This window comes from Mobula hypostoma, chromosome 3, assembly GCF_963921235.1.
Source record: "Mobula hypostoma chromosome 3, sMobHyp1.1, whole genome shotgun sequence".
NCBI lineage: Eukaryota > Metazoa > Chordata > Chondrichthyes > Myliobatiformes > Myliobatidae > Mobula > Mobula hypostoma.
In genome coordinates, this window is record NC_086099.1 from 175558265 (window position 1) to 175584162 (window position 25898).

Genomic DNA, 25898 nt, shown 5'->3' on the forward strand with positions numbered 1-25898 from the left:
CACAATGAAGAGGAAACTGAACATGCACGATTTATTTGTTAATATCAATCGAAAAGTAATACCATTCGAGATACCCAGGGCTAGGTTGTGATGTCTAGGATATTTAAATAATCTATTTTAATATTTTAGGACCTAGGAGTTCAGCTTAAGAATCCAACCCTGAGTTTCTTAAACTATACTTTCTTAAAAACTGCAAATCCATTAATCAAAACCATTATTTATTTTATTTTTATTATAGTCAAAACAGTAAGTGAAATAAAACCACCATGAAAGACCCCTGAATATAACTTAAAATTTTATTCAAAAGATAATAATTAGATGTTTATTTTTATATGACCAGGCCTAATTCACCTGCCAACTTGTACTCTTACCTCCCTTCCCCCCACCTCTTTGCTCTGGCTTTTCCTCTCTTCCTTTTCAGTCCTGATGAAGGGTCTTGGCCCAAAATGTTGACTGTTAATTTATCTCCTTAGATGTGGCCTGACCTGCTGAGTTCCTCCGGCATTTTGTGTGTTATTCTAGATTTCCAGCTTCTGCAGAATTTCTTGTGTTTTAAATTATAAAGCAGTCTGTGAATTTTGATTTATGGACTGTGTTTGGTCTCATGTTATTTTATTATTATTTGATAAATTATTTATTGAGTTTAACCAAAAACTTCAATGCAGCCAAATGCTTAAATACCAAGCAAGTCCATCAAGATTAAAACAAGACAGGACAAGTTAAACACAAACAAGAGAAAATCTGCAGATGCTGGAAATCCAAGCAACACACAAAAAATGCTGGAGGAACTCAGCAGGCCAGGCAGCATCTGTGGAAAAGAGAACAGTCGGGTTGAAACCCTTCAGCAGGACGCAACCACAGACAAGTTGGAGACTGAAGACAAAAGAGACCAGAATCTAGAAGAGAAATAAAATGCTGGAAGAACTCAGCAAATCAATTAGCATCTGTGGATGCAAAATGTGTAAGTTAAAGTTCCGGCTTGAATCTCTGCATTAGTATTGCGAGGGAACAGAAAAGATACCTGGTATATAGCCATACATAGGAGGATGGGACACAGGGCTGGTAACAGATGGATTATGGGCAGAGGGCACTAGGTGAAGAGAGGAAATGATGAGACAAATGAGCAATGGGAGAAGAAAACTAGGTAGACAGTCAAGTGTTTGCGAGAGGAGAACACTGGGAGTGTGGGTTGCCTGGAATCGGAAAATTCAATATTAGCACAATTGGAATGTAAGCAACCTTAGCAGATTTGGAGATACTATTCTTCACATTTACATTCAGTCTCTCTATAGTAATGAAGAAAGCTGAGGACAGACAGGTCAGTGTGGAAGGGAAGTAGACGAGTTAAAATAACATACAACTGGAAACTGGAAATGACCATTGTGGACAGAACACAGGTGTTCTATAAAATGGTCACGGAGTAGAGCTCCTTTTTAATCACAAACTCCATCAAAAGTCATTTTTTTATACACTTGTAGCAACTTTCAGCAATTTTTGTTTTGTTGCAGATGCTGTACAGTCGGCCCTCCTTATCCGCGAGTTCCTCATGCGCAAATTCAACCAACCGCGACTCGGGAAAACCCAGAAGTTCTCTCTCCAGCATTCGTTGTTCGAGCATTGTTTGTCTCGCATCTCGTTCGTTCGCTACTTTGTTTCTGTGAAAAACGGCTCCTAAAAAGGCAATTCCTCAAAGGCTAAGAGTAGATCTTTTGAAAAGTGGCATGTTGCATTCTGAAGTGGGCCGTAAGGTCGGTCAGAACGAATCGAGTATTCGCACAATAAAGCAGAAAGAAGCTGAAATTCATGGAAGTGTTAGTGCTAGGGATGGCTGGCTGGCTATTTAAAGTGCTACAGCCTCAAGAACTTAAAGATCACGGGAGAATCAGCATCAGCGTTCCCAGAAGAGCTACGATGGTTGCGTCTGTACTGAACATGTACAGACTTTTTTTTACTTGTCATTATTCCCTAAACAATACAGTATAACAACTATTTACATAGCATTTACATCGTATTAGGTATTATAAGTCAACGGAACAGAAACATTGAGGGCAGCGGGTCCTGTGCTGCCCTGGGTCCTAAAGTCCACCGGCATGAGACTGGTTAAATAAGGGATCCGCGCTTTTTTGGTATCCGCGGCGGGGGCGGGGAGTGTCTCGGAACCAATCCCTCGCGGATAAGGAGGGCCGACTGTATTTGACTTTGTGTTTCAATTCTGCCCAACCCCCCCCCAATTGTCATTTTTTAAATAATTTTACAGGAGCGAATACAGTGCCCCAGAATACTTGTAACTCATTTTAAATAGGTTCTATAATGCCAGACTAAAACCCATTGCTGACACAGGCATATGATGCAACACTGAAGACATCATATTGTTAACATTGCCAATACCTGCAATACCTGGCCTGCATCAGCAGTGAAATTTATACAAAATACTGTTGGAATGTCTTGGGTTTTAATATTCACAGAATTTTTATTTGAAGCTTGCAGTTCTTAAAGCAATAAACTTTTTTTTAATTCTCAAATTAAGTCAGATGACCAGGTAGCTTGCTCCAAGTTCAGTGCCAGGAATAACATTATCCACAGCAACAGGTGGTTACAGGGACTCTGCTGCTCACTCATAAAACGTAATTTCTTTAGAAAAGGGTTCCTTTATTTGCCATTTTTGGATAAAAATAGAAATGTTTATTGAATTATTACTGTTGCATTTCCTCATCCTCACTGGTCTCTACAAAGTCATCCTCGATGTTCTCAATGGGAAGTTTCTCAGTGTCTGACAAGTCCAGGTCTTCACCGGGTCCCAGCTCCTCCAGCAACTGCTCTGTGTGATCCAGCAGGGAGGAATCATCACATTTCACCTTCATGTAAAGCTGCAAAACACAAATAAACTATTAAACTGATAATATTAAACAGTTTGTTGATACCTAATTCAATTAATTGCCATTATAAATAAAAAGTCGTTGTTTATTAGTAAAAGTCAGAAAAGTTGCAAAGAGCAATTTTAGGTTGATAACTAAAGTAGAAATTACTGAAAACTGTTAGCATGTCAGGTCCATCTGTAGGAAGAGAAATAGATTTAATGATTCCAGTCAAAGAACTTTTGTTAGATTGGAAATGTTAACTCTGTTTCTCTCGTTGAAGTTGCAGCTTGACCACTGAATTTTTCCAGGCTTTTCTGTTTTTGTTTTCCAAATTGTTTTTCCTTATACTTATTCTTCGATTAAGTACAGGGTCTTATTTATGCTGTAATTTTGATGATCAGTCTCCGCCCAAAATCAAATTTTTGGAAGTAAAGATGCTATGTCAATACTGACAAAATAAAGACAGTTTTGATATTTCTATTTCTACCATTGGAAAGCTAACTTATCTGCTAGCATTTTAAATCCAGCATGCATAAGTACAAATGAGGTAGAATGGGTTTTCTGGGTCAGTTCTTAGTTCTTGGGAAGGGGATAAACATCCCTTCAAACTTCACTTTTGTCACATGCAGCACACGAACTGAAGCGAGACTCCAACATTTTCTATGTTTAGTTCAGATTTCCAGGCTTCTTTCTTAATTCCCATCTTTTCCAACGCAGGAAGGAACAGGTTTGGTACATGCAAGAAATAAAAACAAACCTACACAAAAAACAAAGCCATACTTAAACAAAGCAGCACATTATTTTTCCACAACAAATCCTACATCACTAGTATAATGAGTGCAGTCAAAGTGAATGTCAGTCTTTTTAACAGAGTATTCATGTTGCATTCTTTTTTGGCATAATAAAACTGAGAAAACTTCGAGTCTCCGACCAGCCCTCTGACACCGAGCACCATCTCTGCCGAGTGCTTCGACTCCGCCCCGGCCGCCGAGCAACAAACAAAGCCAAGGATTCGGGGCCTTCCCCTCTGGAGATTCTGGATCACACAGTAGCAGCGGCAGCAAAGCAGGCATTTCAGAAGTTTCACCAGATGTTCCTCCGTGCTCTCACGTCTGTCTCCATCAAATCAGGATTGTGCACACCATTCCTCATTCCCATTGCCTTCTCTCACCTTATCTCCTTACCTGCTTATTGCCTCCCTCTGGTGCTCCTCTCCACTTTTCTTTCTTCCAAGTCCTTCTGTCCTCTCCAATTAGATTCCCTTTCTCTGGCTGTTTATCTCTTTTACCCATCAACCTCCCAGCTCTTTGCTTCACCCTTCCCCCTTTATGGTTTCAACTATCACCTTGTGTTTCTTCATCCCCCCCCCCCACCTTCTTACTCTGACTCTTCATCCTTTTCTCTCCCAGTCCTGATGAAGAGTCTTGGCCTGAAACGTTGACGGCACTCTTTTCCATAGCTGCTACCTGACCTGCTGAGTTCCTCCAGCATTGTGTGTGTGTGTGTGTGTGTGTTGCTTGGATTTCCAGCATCAGCAGATTTTCTCTTGTTTGTGATTGGACTTTCTAAGTTAGTTTGACCCTAATTCTCCCTATATATTAAAAAAATGAACTTTTACATTCAGTATCAGTATTTCAAGTTTTTTATGTCTTTCCAAAATTTTACGTGTCCCAAGACACATAGTGTCATAGAGTCGTAGCAAAGTACAGCACAGAAACAGGCCCTTTGGCCCATCTATTCCATGTCAAAACCATTTAAACTGCCTGTTCTCATCGACTTGCACCAGGACCATAGCCCTCCATACCTTTACCATCCGTGTACCTATCCAATTGATTGCTGTTTACTTCAAGTCTCTTACAATGTTATTATTACTATTTAAATCCTGATTCAATGAGAGGACTCTCATTTCGGAATCAAGTAATTACTTTCATTTCTAGTGCATCAACCCCTGTTAAACCTGACCAAATTCAATTTTCATACAAAGTAAACAATGTCCATTCATTAAACTTTGTATCCAACAAGGCCCAGAAATTATTTTATCTAAAAGATCAATTTGTAGTTTCTAGATTGATAATAAAATCTCCACAAGGTAACCTGGGATACAACAAAGATAGGGAAGAGATGATCAGGATAGAGGGAATAGCTTTGATAGGATGAGGGATAGATGTCTGAGATGATAAGCTGTATAGCCAACTGGCTGATCGATTAATGAGGGAAAACAGTAAAATGCAGCTCAGATCTGAAGCAATGCCTGTTTGATCAGAAGTGTCAGTAGAGAGAGAAAATATCATAGATGCATGAGCTATAGCAGAATGGAAAGAAGATTTATCAGGTACTTGTTTGAAAGTTCATGCTGTTTAAATTTGGTTTTAATAAGTCTGACTTCTGGTGCTGATTATCAATTGCTATTAACTCAGAAGTCACAAATTTCACAATTATGCTTCATTCCTTGTCTTCCCTCCACTTCATAGGTGCTATGGACATTACCATTCTCCTCCTTCTCACAGTTATACTTTTAAGAAGAACCAGCATTGAGTGGTGATAATCATTAGTGACTTAACTTTCAAGGCTGCAATTTTTTGCAAAATTTCCAAAAGACAAAATACTCTTGGGGTTTACACAGTGGTGAGTTACATTTAACAATAAGTAATGGCACGCAACAGATCTGGTTGCAAGCTCTCTCCACTACCCCATGGCCATACTTCCTTTAGTATTGCTCTGATCAAAATATAATATTTCATGTTGGTCGGGGGATTTTTTTCTCTACTGCAGTGTTTTGTTATTCATCATGAGAGAGATGAAATGTATATTTTTTCAGCCATGGGTTAGATATCTCAGAGGCCACATGTAGAGCAAAGTCTTCTGTGTTCAATTCTAGGAATATTTCTTTATTTACCCTTACCTCAGTTGCAAGTTTGACATTTCCTATGTTTTAGTGTCTTATTGAGTGATATAAGAAATTTATGACAATTTGCAAACAATTGTAGGTAAAAAGATATAACATATAATTTCTATATCCTGAGTGATTATGAATGGATTCAGTACAAGCACACTTTCTTAACGTTCACTTCCATCTGTAATTCCTATTTACCTGCATCTTCCATCATTCTTCCTATCAGATCATTCGTAATTCGTCAATTTGACCATTTAAGTTGATCTGAAGTACTTAAAATGAAAAAAAAATGCAGATTGTATATCTGAAATAAAAGCAAAATACTAGGAACATTCAGCAGGTCAGGCAGCATTTGTGGAATGAGAAATGGAGTTGACTTTTCAAGCTAAAGACCCTTCATCAGAACTGGGGAAAATAAAGAAAACAAGTTGGTGTAAATTAGAGAGGGATGTATAGAATAAAGATACTATCCTTAAGGGGGGTGGTGGGGGTGCCTGGATTGTTGTATCAGTAAACTATTGATAAGGCTATTGTTGGTATATTAATAAGGAAAGTTAGAGAGAAAGTGAAAAGAAACAGTAAAATTCAGATCAGAGCTATTAGCAATGTCCATCTGACCAAAGTAGGACTTGCCATTCTGACACGGAGAATATGAGTTGACTGAAACATTTAAATGTGATATTGTGTCCAAAAGTTTGTAACATGTCCAGATGAAAGATGAGGCACAGACTTTAAAGTGATAGGCATATGGAACTTCAAAGTTCCATGCTCTCCCCCGCCCCCAATGGGCTGAAACGAAGTGCTCCATTTAGGGATCAACCAGACTGCATTGGCTGCTGCTGTATAGTGGAGAAAACATCCAGTTGTTTAGCACTTAATTTCAACATCCAACTCCAAACTTCATCCACCTGTTTTGTGGTATCCTGCACTGTTCCAACAAGGCCCAAAGGCTGCACCTCATCTTCTGTCTAGGCACACCTAGGTATTTTGCATCCTTCTGCTCTCAGTATTAGATTCAGGGTAACTCACTTTCTTTATGTAAGGGTTTCTTCTTTTATGTTACTGCTGAAGTGAATAAAATAGCTCCTCTGTACTGTTAACTGCTGAGACAGTGGTTCTCTATAGCAGCATGTTTGGATTATAACTAGTGATAACGGGACTTGTATTCCTTTGTTAACCAATTGGGATAGATGTTATTCTTTCTGTCTGTGTGAAAGCTGTTAGTTGAGCGGGCTTTGGGGAGAAGGCGCGAGGAGGATGAAGATAAAAGACGTGGCTTGAAGAGACAGTTGCCGGACCCGCTGGGCCTGGGCTCGGGGCGGAAGCCCAGGGGTCGACGACGAGCGAAGGAGGATCAGCAACAGGGAATCCGTGAGCTCCAACGTTTGTGCACTGGACATGTTTATGAGATTATTGGTGCCTTTTATTTGTGTTCCTTTTCTTTTGTTCTCTACTAACCCCGTACTTAAATATAAAATCTTAATCGTTTAACCGCACATTGTGGACTGAATGTTATTTCGGGGTACTGATGTTACACAGGGGACACAGCACACAGCATCCACCCAAACTTGATTACCCAGTTTGGCAGGGCTGAAAGCTGCTGTCCCCAGACGGAAGCGAGCTGAGCGAGCCTGAGGCTTACCAGGGGGCTACATTTATTTGTTTTCAGACTGGTTGCTTCTGCAGTACGTCATCAACCTGAGTTATTAGTTCAGTTTTTCTCCCTGCTGTCAGACAATCTGAACTGCTGTGCTTTTCCTGCAGTTTTGGATTCCATATCAAAGCTTTGACCCAGTTTGTTTTTGTTACATAGAAACACAGAAAACCTACAGCACAATACAGGCCCTTCGGCCCACAAAGCTGTGCTGAACATGTCTTTACCTTAGAAGTTACCTAGGCTTACCCATAGCCCAAGCTCCATGTACCTATCTAGGAGTCTCTTAAAAGACCCTATTGTATCTGCTTCCACCACTTTCACCGGCAGCCCATTCCACGTACTCACCACTCTCTGTGTAAGAAACTTACCCTTGATATCTCCTCTGTACCTACTTCCAAGCACCTTAAAACTGTGCCCTTGTGCTAGCCATTTCTGCCCTGGGAAAAAGCCTCCAATTATCCACAAGATCAATGCCTCTCGTCATCTTGTACACCTCTATCAGGTCACCTCTCATCCTCTGTCCCTCCAAGGAGAAAAGGCTGAGTTCACTCAACCTATTCTCATAAGGCATGCTCCCCAATCCAGGCAACATCCTTGTAAATCTCCTCTGCACCCTTTCAATGGTTTCCGCGTCGTTCCTGTAGTGAGGTGACCAGAACTGAGCACAGTACTCCAAGTGGGGTCTGACCAGGGTCCTATATAGCTGCAACATTACCTCTCGGCTCTTAAACTCAATCCCACGATGATTGAAGGCCAATGCACCGTATGCCTTCTTAACCACAGAGTCAACTTGTGCAGCAGCTTTGAGTGTCCTATGGACTCAGACCTCAAGATCCCTCTGATCCTTCACACTGCCAAGAGTCTTACCATTAATACTGTATTCTGCCATCATATTTGACCTACCAAAATAAACAACCTCACACTTATCTGGGTTGAACTTCATCTGCCACTTCTCAGCCCCGTTTTGCATCCTACCAATGTCCCGCTGTAACCTCTGACAGCCCTCCACACTATCCACAACACCCCCAACCTTTGTGTCATCAGCAGATTTACTAACCCATCCCTCCACTTCCTCATTCAGGTCATTAATAAAAATCACGAAGAGTAGGGGTTCTAATTTTATAATACAATACAAAATGCTTCCCGTTTTACTTATCTATCTCCATCAGTATTAAGTTACATAGCGTTCTAGGTCAGGAAACTAGAAAACTGGTGTTTGGAGAATAAGAACAAGAAGATTGCATTTACTCTCCAATTGCGCCATGGTAGTGTGGTGGTTAGTGAGGCGATATTACCGCTTGGGGCATCGGAGTTCAGAGTTCATTTCTGATGTCCTCTATCAGCTAGTTTGTATCTTCCTTCCTGTCTATGTGTTGGTTTCCTCTGGGTATCCTGGTTAGGCTAGGGGTAAATTAGTGGGTTGTTGGGTGGTGGATAGGTTGTGAGGTGATGCTCTCTTTCTGCCACTTCTGCTGGGCTTCTCTGCTCTCACAATACATGACCTTTGGGTTAACTCCAACCTGCTTCTTGTCCACACAGAGTGTCAAAGGCTCCTGGCAGGCTGCGGGGATATTGCCCTTCTTCAAGGCAGTTTTGAGCTTATCTTAGAACCTTTTCAATGTGTTGGGCAACAAAAAAGTAGATGAGGCTAATTCCAAGGGATCCTTCTTCCCTGCAAAACACTTAAGAGCATGGCCAGGGCATCCCATTTCATCAGCTGACAAGTAACATGGTCACATCCTGCTCCCCATCCCCAGCCACCAGTCCAAGATCTGGTACCCATTAGATCTTATCACCATTGGGACCACAATGTTGATTGCATCACCCATGACATAACACCCATAACATAACTGGACTGAACACATTTTAATGTAATGTTTCATGATCTGATGAAGGGTCTCGGCTCAAAACGTCTTTTCCAGAGATGCTGCCTGGCCTGCTGAGTTCCTCCAGCATTTTGTGTGTGTTGCTTGGATTTCCAGCATCTGCAACTTTTCTTGCGTTAATGTATGATATTTTTTCCATCAACCTGGTCACAAAAGATTAGTGCCAGAAACATTGCCACAAGAAGATCAATGTCAAAGCGTTCCACAAAATCAGCTAAACTCAGATGGTATCATCCAGACAGCCTGTGAACTCCCAGAATACAGGAACTACTGAGTGTTCACAGCTTACAAGCCAACTGAAGTCTACCTGCACTAAATCTAATTGACACCTGCAAAGCACTTTATTAAATCTCCTAGAAATAGTTGAAAAGGCTTTAAATGTTATTGTAATATACAGTGACTGTTGATACATAGACAAAATTACATAATATATTACATATATTATAGTTTTGTGTCATTTTACGTAGTTCAGTGTAGTTTTTGTATTGTTCGTTTTTACTGTGTACTGTACCAGCAGTTATGGTCGAAGTGACAATAAAAAGTGACTTGACTTGATAAAAACCAGAAACAGAAAGAGAGGCGATCTGGTTTAAAGATTGTCTTTCCACCATTCATTTTCATTATGGCTAATGTTTTACCTTAGAGCAATTACCTTGCACTAACCCCTTATACCATAATTCTCCTCAATACCTAGGTCTTTGTTTAGAATTAACTTAGTAAATGAGCCTCCAAAGCCTTCCATAGTTGAGAATTTCAAAGATTTACCATCCTCTGAGTGAAGACATTTCTTGTTATTGCAACCCTAAATGGCTTCCCTTATTCTGGGACTGTGACACCAGGTTTTAAGCTTCTCAGCTGGAGGAGACATCCTCCCAACATTCAGACAGCTGAATTCTGCAGGAATTTTATAAATTTAAACAAGATTGCTTGTCATCCTCCTGATCTCTAGAGAATATAGGACTTGTCTACTCAAAATCTACAAACTTGTCATTCCAAAATTAATCTGTGACTCCTCTCTGCACCCCTACTAAATGGAGTGTGTTATTCCTGTTCGGTAAGGAAGCAAACCAGTAAACACAATATCCTGGGTGTTACCTGTCCTGTATAATTACTGTACTGTAATACATTTTACTTCTTTACTCAATCCTGCTGCAGTGATGGTTAACAGAGTATTTGCCTTCATAATTGCTTGCTGGACTGGAAATAATAACTTCAGTAACTTGCGTACAAAGGCATCTAAGTTGCGTCTGAACGGTAACCGTACTATATTAGAAAAATAGAGGGCTACGTGGTAGGGAAATTCTAGGCAGTTTCTAGAGTAGGTTACATGGTTGGCACAACCTTGTGAGCCGAAGGGCCTGTAATGTGCTGTAGATTTCTATGTTCTATGTTCTAAATCTCTCACCCAGTAAAACACGGCTTTTTCTGTTTTTCCCAAAGCACCAAAAGACTCTGTTAAAATCTGTGCACTTCTCTACTTAATCTCATTATTTTTATGAACAACATGCATTCATACCATGCCTTTTACTCCATAAAACACTTCAAAGCCAATGAGCTGCACTTGAACAACAGTCACTGTTGTGGAAATGCACCTCATGGTGTACAGTTAGGAATATACAGACAACAACAAACGACCAGAAAACTATTTTTCGAACAGATGTATTTGAGCAATGAATATTGGCGGAAAATCCAGGGAGAATTCACTGCAAGTTGTTTTTCTCATGAAATTTGATTTTGGAAGATTATTGAGCCGATGCACATTCCTTTATATTTGGTTAAAAGCAGATCTAGTAGTCCATTATTAACCAGTGTTCGAGCCTCCTCTCTGACACATTGGCCCTCCAGTGGCATTCAGGAAGTAACACTTTGACAACACTTCTTAATGTTGAAAAAGAGATGGAACTTGCCGACTGAATTCCAGCTTTTGATCCAAACTAACTGTTTTTTTTAATATAGTCAGGGACAGCTGAGAAAATCCTCAGGGAAAACAGCAAAACAAAATAAATGCTCATATTGTTACATGCTCAAGGAGATCTGTTTTTTTTCGTGAGAATGATGTAATGGTCTTTTGGAGGTCACCTGATGTGATTTTCCGGCCGATGTGAGGTCACGTGATGACATGTGCCCCGTGACTATATAAGGGTCAACTCAGGTGACGCAGTGGGTTTTTAAGTTTGTAGATTTCCAGGTAGAACGTGCTGTGCCTCCGTTTCTGTTGTGTTTGTTTTTGTGATGCAGTTGTATTTTTAAAACGGTTGTACGTTCTGTTGAAAGATTCCATATTATTTGGACTGGAAATTTGCGGCTGGATGTGCCAATTTACCCAATTCCAACAGTTGAAGGGAGAGTGAAGAATTTATCGAAGGATCGAGAAAAGTCGGCATCATTTGGCAGTTTAATAAAGAATCGACTTTATTGAGTCTTTGTTGGAGGGGTACCTGCATCGAGATAACTCTTGCCAGAAAGAGCAAGGAGTTCATGCAAAAAGGTGCTCTCTCTCTCTAAAGTAATTTAAGGTCAGTTGATTTAAACTGTTTATTTTCAGCATCGTGAATCCTGTGGACAGAACCAGCAGTAAAGGTGCGTCTGTGAAGAAATCCTTCTCCAGAGAAGTCTCTCCCAATTGAATGTGTAAATCTGTTGGACTTTCAGTTATTGCTTTAAGAACTATATCTGACTGTATTGCATTAAGAACTGTTTTCACATTTAACGCTTTAAGAACCAGAGCCGAGTGGCAAGTTGGTGAACGGCTGCATATCTGTTAACTTCTGGTTAAAGTTTTCGTTTGTTTTTTTTTCCCTTATCGTTTATACGTGTTTAATAAATGTTTGGTTGTTTTTATATAACCTGTCTCGATCGATATTCATTGTTGCCATTTACGTAACGATAGTAACACAAATAAAATACTGGAGGAGAACTGGGCAGCATCGATAGAGAAGTATAAACAGTCAGAAGTTCTGGGCTAAGAGCCTTCCTCAGGACTGGAGAGGAAGGGGAGGGGAAGGAGTACAAGCTGTAAGGTGAAAACCGAAGCCAGGTGGGGGGAAGTAAGTGAGAAGCTGGAGGTGAAAGGTGGAAAAGATGATGGGCTGGAGAAGAAGGAATCTCATAGGAGAGGTGAGCTGAAGAAGCATATAGCTTTGACCAAGCTATCTGAAACCATGATTACAGAGATAAATTAAGTTATAATTGCTAATCATACTGGATATGGAACAAAATCCTTTCTGTGATCCGTCATTGCTGCTTGTATAATTTATTATATGCACCAGAGGAAATGAAAACAACTTGGTATCTAGATCCTAGCATCACTTGTACCACTAATGAAGTCGGTCATTGTACAATACGCGGTTTAGATCTTTCTTTGAACTGGAGTTCAAGGTTCCAGACCAGGTTCACCGTGAAATAAGCGGACTTCAGATACTTCCCAAATTCCAAAGTGGGCTTAAACCAGCAGGAAGTGTTTGGTGCAGCATTTGTTGCTAGGCTACAATAGCTTAGTAGAAACCATGCTGGCAGGTCTTCTCTACCAGAGGCTTTCTAGCTATGGACTATGATAAAGGAGATACAAAACTGTTCATCTGTGAGGACTACACACAAGGAATCTTCCAACAATGTTTTTGCAAGCCAAGGTTTCCTCATGTTTATACAAAAGATCGCCAGGGACACCACACAGCGTGGCATTTAGGTTTTACAGAATGGAGTTCAGCAAGACCTTCTTTCAACTGTTAACTGTTTCTGAGACTTCAATAGCTTAAGTTGACCATTGACAGCACAGCCATGCAAGTTTTAGGACTGAGATGGAGGCTGATTTTGTGGTCTTCGTGTGTCATCCTGGTATAAATGGGATATACTGTATGTTGTATTTCACAATCTATTCCTCTGTCGCATTCATTGTCTTAAAGCTACAGCTATTGTTTAGAAGAGTAGCTTAATGATTAGCTTACATTATTGATAAGCCAATACAGAAACCTGTAATCTTAAGATCTCAACAGTGGAGCTGGCATAAGATGATTATACATCACAACCGCAGTGGGCGGAAGAAGGCTACAGCAGTGAAGAATCCCCAATCATCTTTCATTCCATGCCACTGGACCCTGACCCTGATCTATTTGCTAGCTACCTGTGCATCAGCCTTGCACGCCCCCCCTCATGTTAAACAAAGCCCTGTACAACTGTTCTCCATAACATTATACTTAACCTGAGTGATTGCACTACTGTTAGAGTTAATACACACCCCTCCCCATTCCCAGATAACTTTATTAGGGGCTTTACAGCTGCAGATGTAAAGTGATTGCTAGATAACCCAAAGATATGACCATTACTAAGCAAAGACATGCAATGTCTTGATGCTACTGAGCCCTAGAGACTAAGAATAAAAAAAAACTGTTTTAAACCTTAAAAGTGCTTTGTTCCAACACATATCACTCTGTCAATTGCTCCTTCTTGCAAGTAGCATTAAATGAAAATGGACAATGGATTTAACATATATAAAGTAGTTAAAGAGTTAAAAAGCTACGATGTGAACCAATCACTTATCATAGCTACTAAGACAGGGATCAGCAATTAAAACTCTTTAGCCCATAAGAACATCATATTACTAAGTATGGATGCATATCTAATGTTATTAAAGTATTACCTTGAATTAAATTGATTTCTTTCAAATTTAACGGAACATTAAAGCTATTTCAATAGTCTGAATTGAAACATTAAACTCAATTAATATAAGAATGACAAGTTTGTCGATAAGACATTCAAGACTCCCCAATGACCAGGATACCCATTTTCACAACTAAATAGTTGTGCTAAACACAACTCCCAAATGTAATGCCTCATGTCTCTGTTGCATGCCTCATTCACAATCACTGCTTAAGAGAAATTAATAACAAAGAAAGTGATTTGGGGAAAAAGTCTATTAAATTAAAATATGATGTAACATCATTCAGTACCACATTAATAAGAAAAAAAACTGTAAGAAAGGCTGTAGCTGAATATTACTTCTTGTATTTACAGTAAATTGCCATAAGATACATGTGTCTCTTTGGCACCGGGCAGATAAATACGGTCAAGATATCTGCTGCTGAATTTGTTAAATCTGCGAATGCTATTTTCATTGCCTACTTGGGTCACTCTTAAGAGTCTTAAGGGCTATAGGAGCTAGTAATACAATACTTAAGTCCATCATATTTCATTCTCTAAAGTGACTATCACTCTGCAAAACAACAGAGACTCTAGCACAGCGGTACAAATTTATGGCAAATGCCTAAGATATACTTAACTTGAACCTAAATGTACAACTAAAATAGCTTGTGGGCGTCAAAAATTGCACTTCAAGCTGTGCCATTTTATCTCAAACTCTTAGATCATCTATTACAAGAATTTGTTCATCTTTGCTTGTTTTCTAGGAGATGAGAATTTAAGATTCAATTGGCAACTTCCCTGCCCCAGTGCTTCAATGTACATCCACATTTAAAATTGCCCACTGAATGTGTCATGCAATCAGGCTCAGCGTAAGCAAACAACTTAACAAATCACAAAGATCATCCCTCATGGAGTTGAATAATCCTCGTATTTACATGAAATCAATGATGTACAAGAATGATCCGTGGAACTACATCCTGATCATTTTAATCCCGGTCTGTATACCGTAAAGGCCAATTCAAAAGCTGGTGACTAATTTAAAATTCTAAATTATTGCATTTTATTCTTTCACATCAGTAGGTACATGTTGTAAATGTACATGAAATAGGTCAGAGCTCTGTGAGGCTTAACTGGTTTCAGAATCAAAAGAGACCTAATCAAAATAGACTTTTGTGGTCTGTTGATTTTTTTTCTCTCACAAGCTGACTGTATTAAAGACTTCCCCATAAAAGCAAAGATTTCAAGCACCCCTGCCAGTTGTTCAGATACATCGTCATTCCACAGCTGTGAAAGTAGATAGTAAAATAGTTGAAGCACTGGTAAAAGTTTTATATATATATATAAAAAACTTTTACCAGTGCTTCAACTATTATATATATATATATATCTATATAGCGGTACACTGCCTTACAGCATCAGAAATCTAGATTCAATCCTAAACTTGGGCGCTGTTTGTGTGGAGTTTGCATCTTCTCCTCCAGATGTTCCAGTTTCATTCAACATTGTAAAGACGTGGTGGTTGGTAGGTTATATGGCCCATTACAGGCCTAGTGTGAAAGTGAATATGAGAATTTGGGGAGAGTTGATGCACACTGTAAAGACATGGTGGTTGGTAGGTTACAAGGCCCAGTATAGACCTAATGTGTGGGTGAGTGTAAGAATCTGGGGAGAGTTGATGAGAGCATGGGGAGAATAATAATTGAGATTAATGTAGGATTTTCATAAATATGTGATTGATGACTGGTGTGCACTCAGCAGGTCAAAATGTCGATTTCTGTACTCTGTCTTTCTATGACACCATGACTTTACGTCAACTATTTTAGTATTGCCTAATTTCATTTTAGCATGCGGGCAGATCACTCTGATTCAGGGACTCTCAGTCCATGGCTTGTGCAATTAGCTCTCACCTTGGCTTAAGTGTGGTATAATTGATCCATTCTCCACAATTATCCACCAGTATTGATTAGAGACAGATGGGCACAAAGCTGTGACTAGGGGCTTGGAGAAATATTGGTGTGGGGCTTTGAGAGATGTCGGGTAGGTGAAGGGTTTGTAAAGATATTAGCAGAAGACACTTGGAGAGCTAATTGGGTGGAGAAAGGCTTGTTGAGATTATTGAGGATTAAGGCTACAGATTAGTGGAGTGAAACAAACAATTGCGAAAAGGATTTATAACAACTAACTGGGATTGGGCAGAAGATTTGTCAGGAAGCCAGGCTGGGGGAAATGGGAGCAGTGTCGGGGACAGGTTATTGGGAGAATGATTACAAGATGGATGGGTTTGCTGTTCTGGATTTGAGGCTGGGGACGCTGATAAAGGGTCAATAATGACAGTAAACTATAAAGACATTTGACTAGAGGACACTTGATCCCTCACATCTCTGGCAGAGGCCCAAGTATGCTTGTGCCCTTTAAGGAAGTCCAAAGCAGACCTCAAGCCTTCAGTTAAGATCTGCCGCTGTAGTCTGGTGGGTTGTATGTGTGTGGGAGAAAGACTTGCACATAACTGTCTCACTGACCTCACTGCATACAGCTATTGGCAATAATCCATTATCCCTGTTGCAAGGTAGTTATTCTGAGTGATGGCTTTTGACTTCTACCCGAAAATGGCCCTCCAAGATCAGCAATCTGGGTACTCATGCATTAAAATACAAATATATATTTCAACATCTACAGCAGACGTGGTCTCAAAAAAGCCTGATAAATAGACTTCTTTATTCTTCCTCCACAGACCTGTTATGATCAACTCCAATATACCTACTACTCACTGTGCCAGCATGCTAGTCTTTTATGTTAATGTACCAACACACGAGGTCCTGCTATGCAAACAGGCATCCCTCTCTGAATAACCTACCAACAGATGCATTCCTAACAGAGAAGGCATGGCACACAAGTCATCCATAGAATTTCCTTACAACCACCTCTCCAGTTCAAGACCTCGCCCTATCCGATGTTTTATGCAGAAATTTGTCCTTGTGGCTTAAACTCCAACATTAATGGATTTGCAATCTGAAAATCACAAGCTAATTTCTGCAAGATTGCTTATGAGTGCTGTAAGCAAACCTAAACCTGGAAAAATAGAATGACAGAATGAATCATGCTCAAAGGCCGAATTTACTTCACAATTACCAACTCAAAAACTGAAGGAAACTAAAATCTACAGTAGGTACAATCTTAGTTGAAGAAGTAAATAATAATCAATTATTGCCTGACCTTTTAATTGATCTTGGAAAGAATTGAATTGCAATTACTTTACATTAAACATTTCACAGAATAACAGTACAAAAGCTGTGATTCAGCTACAGAAGACCAGCAGATGACTCTGAAAATGCAATTTGATAATCTCATTCTGAATATTCCACCAATTTTAACTGAAGCCCAGTCTTGTTAAATGAAAAGAGAACTAAAATTAAACCAATATTGTACAACTCTGAGAGATATTAGGGGAAGTATTTGAAGCTACTTGTTTAGCTTCAGTTTTAATGTAAGTGCTCCAGCAACATATTAATGCTTCATAGAGTCATCAAAAAGTACGGAACAGAAACAGGCCCATTGGCCTATCTAGTTCATGCTGAAACATTTAAACTTCTTAGTCCCATCTAACTGAACTTGGACCATAGCCCTCCATCCCCTCCCATCCATGTACCTATCCAAACTTGGCTTAAATGAAATTGAAATTGAGTTTGCATGCACCACTTGATTGTTCCACACTTTCACGACCCTCTGAGTAAAGATTCTTCCCCTCATGTTCCCCTTAAACATTTCATCTTTCACACTTAACCCATGACCTCTAGTTGTAACCCCACCCAACCCACTGGAAAAAGCCTGCTTACATTTACCCTATCTATACCCTCATAATTTTGTATACCTCAATCAAATCTCCCTTCAGTCTTCTATATTCCAAGGAATAAAGTGCCAACCTATTCAATCTTTCCTCATAACTCAGGTCCTCCAGTTCCAGCACATGCTTGTAATTTTTCTCTGTACTCCTTTAACCTTATTTACATCTTTCCTGTGGGAGAGTGACCAAAACTGCACACAATACTCCAAATTAGGCCTCACTAACGTATTATACAACTTCAACACAACATCCCATCTCCGGTATTCAATACTTTCATTTATGAAGGCCAATGGGTCGATAGCTTTCTTTATGACCGTATCTACCTGTGATGCCACTTTCAATGAATTATGGACCTGTACTCCAAGATCACTTTATTCTACCACACTCCTCAGTGCCCTACCACTCACTGTGTAAGACCTATCCTGGTTACCCCTACCGAAGTGCCATGCCTCACACTTGTCTGCATTAAATTCCATCTGCCATTTTTCAGCCCATTTTTCCAGCTGGTCCGGATCCCACTGCAAGCTTTGATAGTCTTCCTCGCTATCCAGTACACCCCTACTCATGGTAAAATCACAAACTTGTCGATCCAGTTAACCACATACAAAAAACAATGGATCCACCATTGATCCCTGTTGCACTCCACTAGTCACAGGCCTCCAGTCAGAGAGGCATCCGTCTACTACCACTCTTTGGTTTCTTCCACAAAGCCAATGACTAACCCAATTTACTACCTCATCTTGGTTGCCAAGTGACTGAACCTTTTTGACCAACCTCCCATTCAGACTTGTTAAAGTCCATGTAGACAACATCCACTGCCTTGCCTTCATCCACTTTTGTGGTAACTTCTTCAAAAAAACTCCATAAGATTGGTTAAACACGACCTGCAATGCACAAAACCATCCTGACTGTCCCTAATCAGTCCTTGTCTATCCAAATACTCACATATCCGGTCCTTTGAAATATCTTCCAATAACTCTCCCACTACTGATGTCAGGCTCCCTGGCCTATAATGTCCTGGTTATTTTTAGAGCCTTCCTTAAACAGCGGAACAACACTGGCTATCCTCTAATCCTCTGGCACATCATCTGTGGCTAAGAATGATACAACATCTCTGCTAGGGCTCCTGCAATTTTTGCGCTTACCTTCAACAGGTTCTGAGGGAACAACTTGTCAGGCCCTGGGGATTTATCCACCCTAATTTGCCTCAAGACAGCAAACATCTCCTCCTCTGTAATCTGTATGGGGTGAATGACTTCACAACTGCTTTGCCTCACTTCTATAGACCCTATATCCATCTCCCAATTAAATACAGATGCAAAACAAATCCATTTAAGATCTCCGCCATCTCTTCTGGTTCCACACATAGATTAACATTCTGATCTTTCAGAGGATCAATTTTGACCCTTGCAATCCTTTTGTTCTTAACATATCTGTAGAGTCCCTTAGGATTGTCCTTTGTCTTGTCTGCCATGGCAACCTCATGCCTTATTTTGGCCTTCCTAATTTCTTTCTTAAGTATTCTTCTGCATTTCTTACACTCCATTGGTACCTGATTTATTTCTACCAGCCTATACCTGCTCCACACCTTTTTTTTTGTTAACCAGGGCCTCAATATCTCTTTGAAAAGCAATGTTTTTGTTTTGTTTTGTTTTGTTCAATGTTCTTTATTTTATGCGGGAAGAGGGATTTAGGGTTGATGTGTCTGACCTGTTCATTTTTTTGTCCGAGAGGAGGGATTTGGGGGTCGACGTGCCTGATCTGTTTTTGTTTGTTGTTTTTTTTAACGGAGAGGTGGGATCTAGGGGTGGATAATCGTGCTGCTTTTCTATTCTTTCTTGGTTTAAATGGCTACCCGGAAATTTGAAGAATTTCAGAGTTTTATACTTTGATAATAAAAATTAACCTTTGTTCCCTAAACCTGTTATCTTTATCTTTTATTCTGATGGAGATATATAAGCTTTGTACTCTCAAAATTTCACTTTTGAAGGCCCTGCACTTACTAAGTACACCTTTGCCAGAAAACAGCCTGTCTCAATCTACACATGCCAAATCCCTTCTGATACCATTAAAATTGGCCTTTCTCCAATTTAGAATCTCAACCTGCAGACCATACCTATCTTTTTCCATATTTACTTTGAAACTAATGGTATTATGATCACGAGATATGAAGTGTTCCCCTGCACAAATTTCTGTCACCTGCCCTGTCTCATTCCCTAATAGGAGATCAAATATCGCACACTCTCATTGGGAGTTCTATATACTGATTAAGGAAACCTTCCTGAACACATTTGACAAACTCTATCCGATCTAGTCCTTTGACAGTATATGAGCCCCTACTATGTGGAAAGTTAAAATCCCCTACCATAACTACCTCTGTTTCTTGCAACAGTCTGCAATTTCCCTACAGATTTGTTCCCCTAAATCTTGTGGACTGCTGGGTGGTCTATAATATTGCCCATTGACATGCTCATACCTTTCTTATTTCTCAGTTCCACCCATAAAGTCTCACCAGACAAGTTCTCCAGTCTGTTCTGATTGCACACAGCTATGACATTTTTCCTGACTAGTAACACCACCCTTCCTCCCTCTCTGTCACATCTAAAACAACGAAACCTCGGATTACTGAGCTGCCATTCTTGCCTCTCCTGCAACCAAGTCTCACTAATGGTTACACTATCATAATTCCATGTGTTGATCCATGCCCTGAGTTCATCTGCCTTTCCTAGGATAGTTCCTGTGCTGAACTGTACACAGCTCAGAACATCAGTCACTCCATGCTCAACTTTTTGATTTGTGACTTTATCTGAGGCCTTAACAACATCTGTCTCCACAATCTCTCCATTATCTGTTCTGGCACTCTGGATTCCATCTCCCTGATCTCTAGTTTAAACTCTCCACCACCCCCCACTTTCTTTAAGCACCAGAAAACCTTCCTGTGAGGGTATTAGTCTCCCTCCACTTCAGGTGCAAACAGACTCTTCTACCTTCCTTGGAAGAGAGCCCAATAATCTAAAAATCTGACACCCTCTTCCTACACCAACTTCTTGCCCACGTTAAACAGAATGATCTTCCTATTTCCGGCCTCACCAGCATGTGGCACAGGCAGCAATCCTGAGATCACAGCCCTAGAGGTCCTGACCTTTAATTTAGCACCTAACTCGCTGAACTCATTTTGCAGAACCTTGTCACTCTTCCTACCTACATCACTGGTGCCTATATAGACCACGACCTCTGGCTGTTCACCCTGTCACTTAAGAATGCTGAGGACTCAAACCGAGGTATCCTGAACCCTGGCCAGGAGGCAATGTACCATCTGGGAATCTGGTTCTTATCCACAGAACCTCCTTTCTGCTCCCCTAACTAATGAAACCCCTATCCCTACAGCTTGCCTCTTCTCCCCCCTTCCCTTCTGAATCACAAAGCCAGAGACTAGACTACTGTGACTTTCCTCTGCTAGGTCATCCTCCCAGTGGTATCCATACTGATAACAGTTGATGAGGGGACAGCCACAGGGGTATTCTGCACTGGCTTCTTAACCCATTTCTCCTTCTCGTCAAGCAGTCTCCTGTCTCCTGCATCTTGGGTGTAACTACCTCTCAATATGTCCTATCTATCTCCCAAATGATCCAGAGTTCATCAGGTTCTAGCTCCAACTCCTTAATGGGGAGTGTTAGAAGCTGCAGCTGGATGCACTTCTTCTAGATGACGTTGTCAGGGACATCGGAGGTCTCCCCGCCTTCCTACATCCCACAATGGGAGCATTCCACTATCCTGCCTGGCAACTCACAACAAGAGAAAATCTGCAGATCCTGGAAATCCAAACAACACACACAAAATGCTGGAGGAACTCAGCAGGCCAGGCAGCATCGATAGAAAAGAGTACAGTCAACATTTTGGGCCAAGATCCTTCAGCAGGATTGAAGAAAACATAATGAGGTGTAGATTTAAAAGGTGGGAGGGGAGAGAGAAACAAAAGGTGATAGGTGAAAACGGAAGGAGGAGGGATGAAGTAAAGAGCTGGGAAGGTGATTGGTGAGAGAGATACAGGGCTGGAGAAGGGAGAATCTAAGAGGAGAGGACAGAAGGCCATAGAAGAAAGAAAAGGGGGGGAGGAGCACCAGAGGGAGGTGATGGGCAGTCAAGGAGATAGGTTGAGAGAGGGAAAAGAGGATGGGGAATGGCGAAGGAGGGGGAGGCATTACCGGAAGTTCGAGAAATCGGCATTCAGGCTGGAAGCTATCCAGATGGAATATAAGGTGTGTTTCCTCCAACCTGAGTGTGACCTCATCACGACAGTAGAGGAGGCCATAGATTGACATATTGGAATGGGAATGGGAAGTGGAATTAAAATGGGTGGCCACTGGGAGATCCTGCTTCTTTTGGCGGAGGGAGCATAGATGCTAGGCGAAGCGGTCTCCCAATCTATGTCGGGTCTCACCGGTATACAGGAGGCCACACCGGGAGCACAAAAAAACAGTATATGATCCCCAGTAGACTCACAGGTGAAAAGTCGTCTCACCTGGAAGGACTGTTTGGGGCCCAGAAGAGTAGTGAGGGAGGAGGTGTAGGTGCAGGTGTAGCACTTGGTCTGCTTGCAAGGATAAGTGCCAAGAGGGAATCAGTGGGGAGGGACGAATGGACAGGGGAGTTACATAGGGAGGAATCCTTGACCCCACCTTCATCATCTACCTCCCCAGCAGCCTCATTGTCCAGCACATAATTCTCCAGAACTCCCGCCACCTCCAGTGGGATCCCACCACCAAGCACATCTTTCCCTCCACCACCACCCCCCCCCACCCACTTTCTGCTTTCTCCGGGGATCTGAGATGATACTTTCCACTTCAGAATATCTTCAGAAAATGTAGCATCACTTCCACTGTCCTTGATAGAGCTCTCTCGTGTATTTCCTCAATTTTTCAGACGCCTGCTCTCAATCCTCTCTTCTCAAAAAAAGCAGTGATAGAGTTCTTAGTTGCCACCTTACAAACCTCTACATCCATATTGTCAAAGTCAAGTTTACTGTCATATGCACAAGTACATGTCAGCACAGTTGCAATGAAAAAATTACTTGCAGCAGAATCACAGGCACATAGTATCATATAAACAGAATTCACAAGAAAAACAAAAATTAAATATAAATGATACACAATTTTTACCCGAAAGTGCAGTCAGAACAAATCAAAAACAAGTCTATTTTCATGCAAAGTGGTCCAGGATTTGCTAAACTGTAGTGATTAGGAGTTTTCCCAATTAGTTCAAGAATAAAATGGTTTAAGGCAGAAGCTGTTCTTGAACCTGCTGATGTGGGACTACAGGTTTCTATACCTCCTGCCTAATGGTAGCTGTGAAAAGATGGTGGAGCCTAGATGGTGGAAATCCTTGATGATCGATAATGCCTTCTTGATTTTACCAAGGCTGGGAGGGATGTGCCTGTGATATATTGGATAGGGCCCACTACCCACTAGGTTCCATCCATCCACTACCCACACATTTCACCTGTCAGATTTCCTCCTCCTCATCTGGCTCCACCTGCACTTCTTCCCAAATGGCTCTTAGTAACACCTTATTTATCAGATTTTAGCAATGGTAGCATTTGTGTCCCAGCTTGTCACCATCCAGCAGCTGTCCCCACCTACTCCTGCACCTGGCCACATCTTCCCCTTTTCTTCCTTGTTTGTTTCTACCTGTCACCCACCTTTCTCTGTCTCCCAACTCTGTCCCCTTCCTCCTGAACAGGTTCTAACTGCTCATGATGCTTCATCTCTCCTAACTCCACCAATCACCTAATCGTCCCTCTTTCACACCTTCTCTTCTCCCCTTTTTATTGGCTATCTTCCCTTTTCAGTGCTGATGCAGTGTCTCAATGCAAAACATCAACAATTTCTTTTCTTATACAGATTCAGTTCAACCTGCTGAAATCTTCCAGCAGTTTGTCTTTTTTTACTGTTGACATACATGTTTTACAATTCACATTTAGATTTAGATTAGTTTATAATTATTGACTTAAACAAGAGAAAGAAATTGTGGGGTAAATCTATGTATGTTAGTGCCTTCAATATAACAGCAAGAGCTCAGCAACATCTTTAAAATTAATGCATGTGCTGTTGTATGGTGAGATATAGATTTGCACTAACAATTGTCTGGTTCTGTTGAAAAAGACATCTGTAAAGTTGCTAAGCTTTATAAAAAAAACAGATTACATTCATGTCAATTATGCAGCACCCAGTCCAAAAATGCAACTTACAGAAATCATGGGATCAAATAAGGCATTTCCTCATGTTGATTAGGAATGCCCATGGCACATCAGAATGTAAAATGGGGGAAGAATCCTGTTAAAGGAATAATAATTACAATGTTTTGAGGCAAGCATTGTTACATAATCTGAGCGTTCTTTCCATTGTTTTCTTTCATATTAGAATATGCCTCTGTTTGAGTAAACAATGTTCTGCATGTCACCAAAGCATTTCTTAACAAACTACATGGCTGGAACTTAAATCAGTGCTTTCAATGAGCAATCACTTTACAAACACACACACACACCCCTGCACAATTTTGTATAAAATTGTACTCTGTAGTTTTCTATCATAAACACAAGGAATGCTATTGGACCACTCTTTAAGTGCTGATTCAAGGTCTGTGAAAAGGGAAAGGCATCAAAGGAGTAAATATATTGAAATTCATTCCGTGCTAGTACTTCACGAGTGTACTGAACAAAACCGTCAAACTGGAAGAAACATTAATATGCTTCCATTTATTTTTGAACTTTGGTATACTCCATCATTAATATAGCACACTTATCCATTTACAATGGTACAGAAATATTCCATGGGATGCTAAAAGTTAAATTAAAATCATATTATTTAATACCTGAATACATTAAACTGCATCCTAAATAGCAAAGATTCCAAATTCAATATGCATTGCTTGTCGCATAGGATAATATGTAAAACACACACTATTCAGTGCACAGTTACAGCCAAAATGTATTTCAGTTGTCTGGCCAACAATTTATAAATCTTTCATTCTGAATATTAAAAAATGTAAATTTTGCTCTAGGGTGCTTTCCCATTGATATTTGAAAGAACCATAGAACCATAGAAACTACAGCACAGAAACAGGCCCTTTGGCCCTTCTTGGCTGTGCCGAACCATTTTCTGCCTAGTCCCACTGACCTGCACACGAACCATATCCCTCCATACACCTCCCATCTGTGTATCTGTTCAATTTATTCTTAAATATAAAACTTAATTTGAATTCTTCCAAACCATTTTACTTTTTCCAGGTCAACTCGTTCTAACGCAAAACAAATTTTACTTAATCAAATGACATAAAAACCTATATAGCTGGGTAATAAATGGACAGATTTTAATAGGACTATACTGAAATGGTTTTAAAACAAATCACCTTCTGGAGGCAAACAGTACAGCCTTTTGCCAAATCAGCTCAAATCAGTTGAACAATTGCAAACAGGTAACGATTCAACAAGGTACTGCACGGCCCATAAGAGAAAATCAGGCAAAGTCTGCATTCAAGGAAAATATCCTAAACTTACGATTAAAAAAGACTGAAAATAATTCTTAATATTTCCAGTTTCCTGCTGCAGGCTGCATTTGCTCATTTCACGGTCAATCATATTTATACATGTCAGATTAGGTCTAGTTAATAACCTCCTTGAAAGTATAGTTTGTCTTATATTTGCAATTTAAATATTTTCACATACTTGATAAAGGCCTTGGGCTGAGTTGCCTTCTTATAATTTTTCTGGTGAATAAACTGAAACCATACTTACTAATCAGCTTTATCACAAGAAGCTGGATTTTCAGTTTAACCTCAGGCTATCTTAGCTAGCATTCTGGAAAGCTACCTTCAGGGTGTCTTCATTGCAACGAAAGCTCAACACGATTAAGTATGGTGCTTAGCAATCCAGGAGGATGAGAGAATTAACTCCCATTATTAATGCAGATGTGGTAGTCAGTTTGTAAGTTGGTATGATATGCTAATTAATGATAGTGCAACAATGTCTCCTTCAACTTTAAAAATATAAGACAGGCAGCAATGTGTTCTCAAACACTTACTGTACATTTTATCTTCAATTCCACATGCAACACATTCCAAATCCCTC

At 40.4% G+C, this 25898-nt stretch overlaps 1 protein-coding gene across 1 annotated transcript in view; it reads right to left on the minus strand.

The window, feature by feature from the left end:
• Positions 1–246: 246 nt before the first annotated feature.
• si:dkey-12j5.1 (uncharacterized) overlaps positions 247–25898 on the minus strand; it is a 434002-nt gene continuing 408350 nt past the window's right edge. Inside the window, exon 11 of the mRNA XM_063042381.1 lies at positions 247–2867. Within this exon, the coding sequence (XP_062898451.1) occupies positions 2694–2867 (174 nt within the window). The 3' untranslated portion in view covers positions 247–2693. The remainder of the gene's footprint in view (positions 2868–25898) is intronic.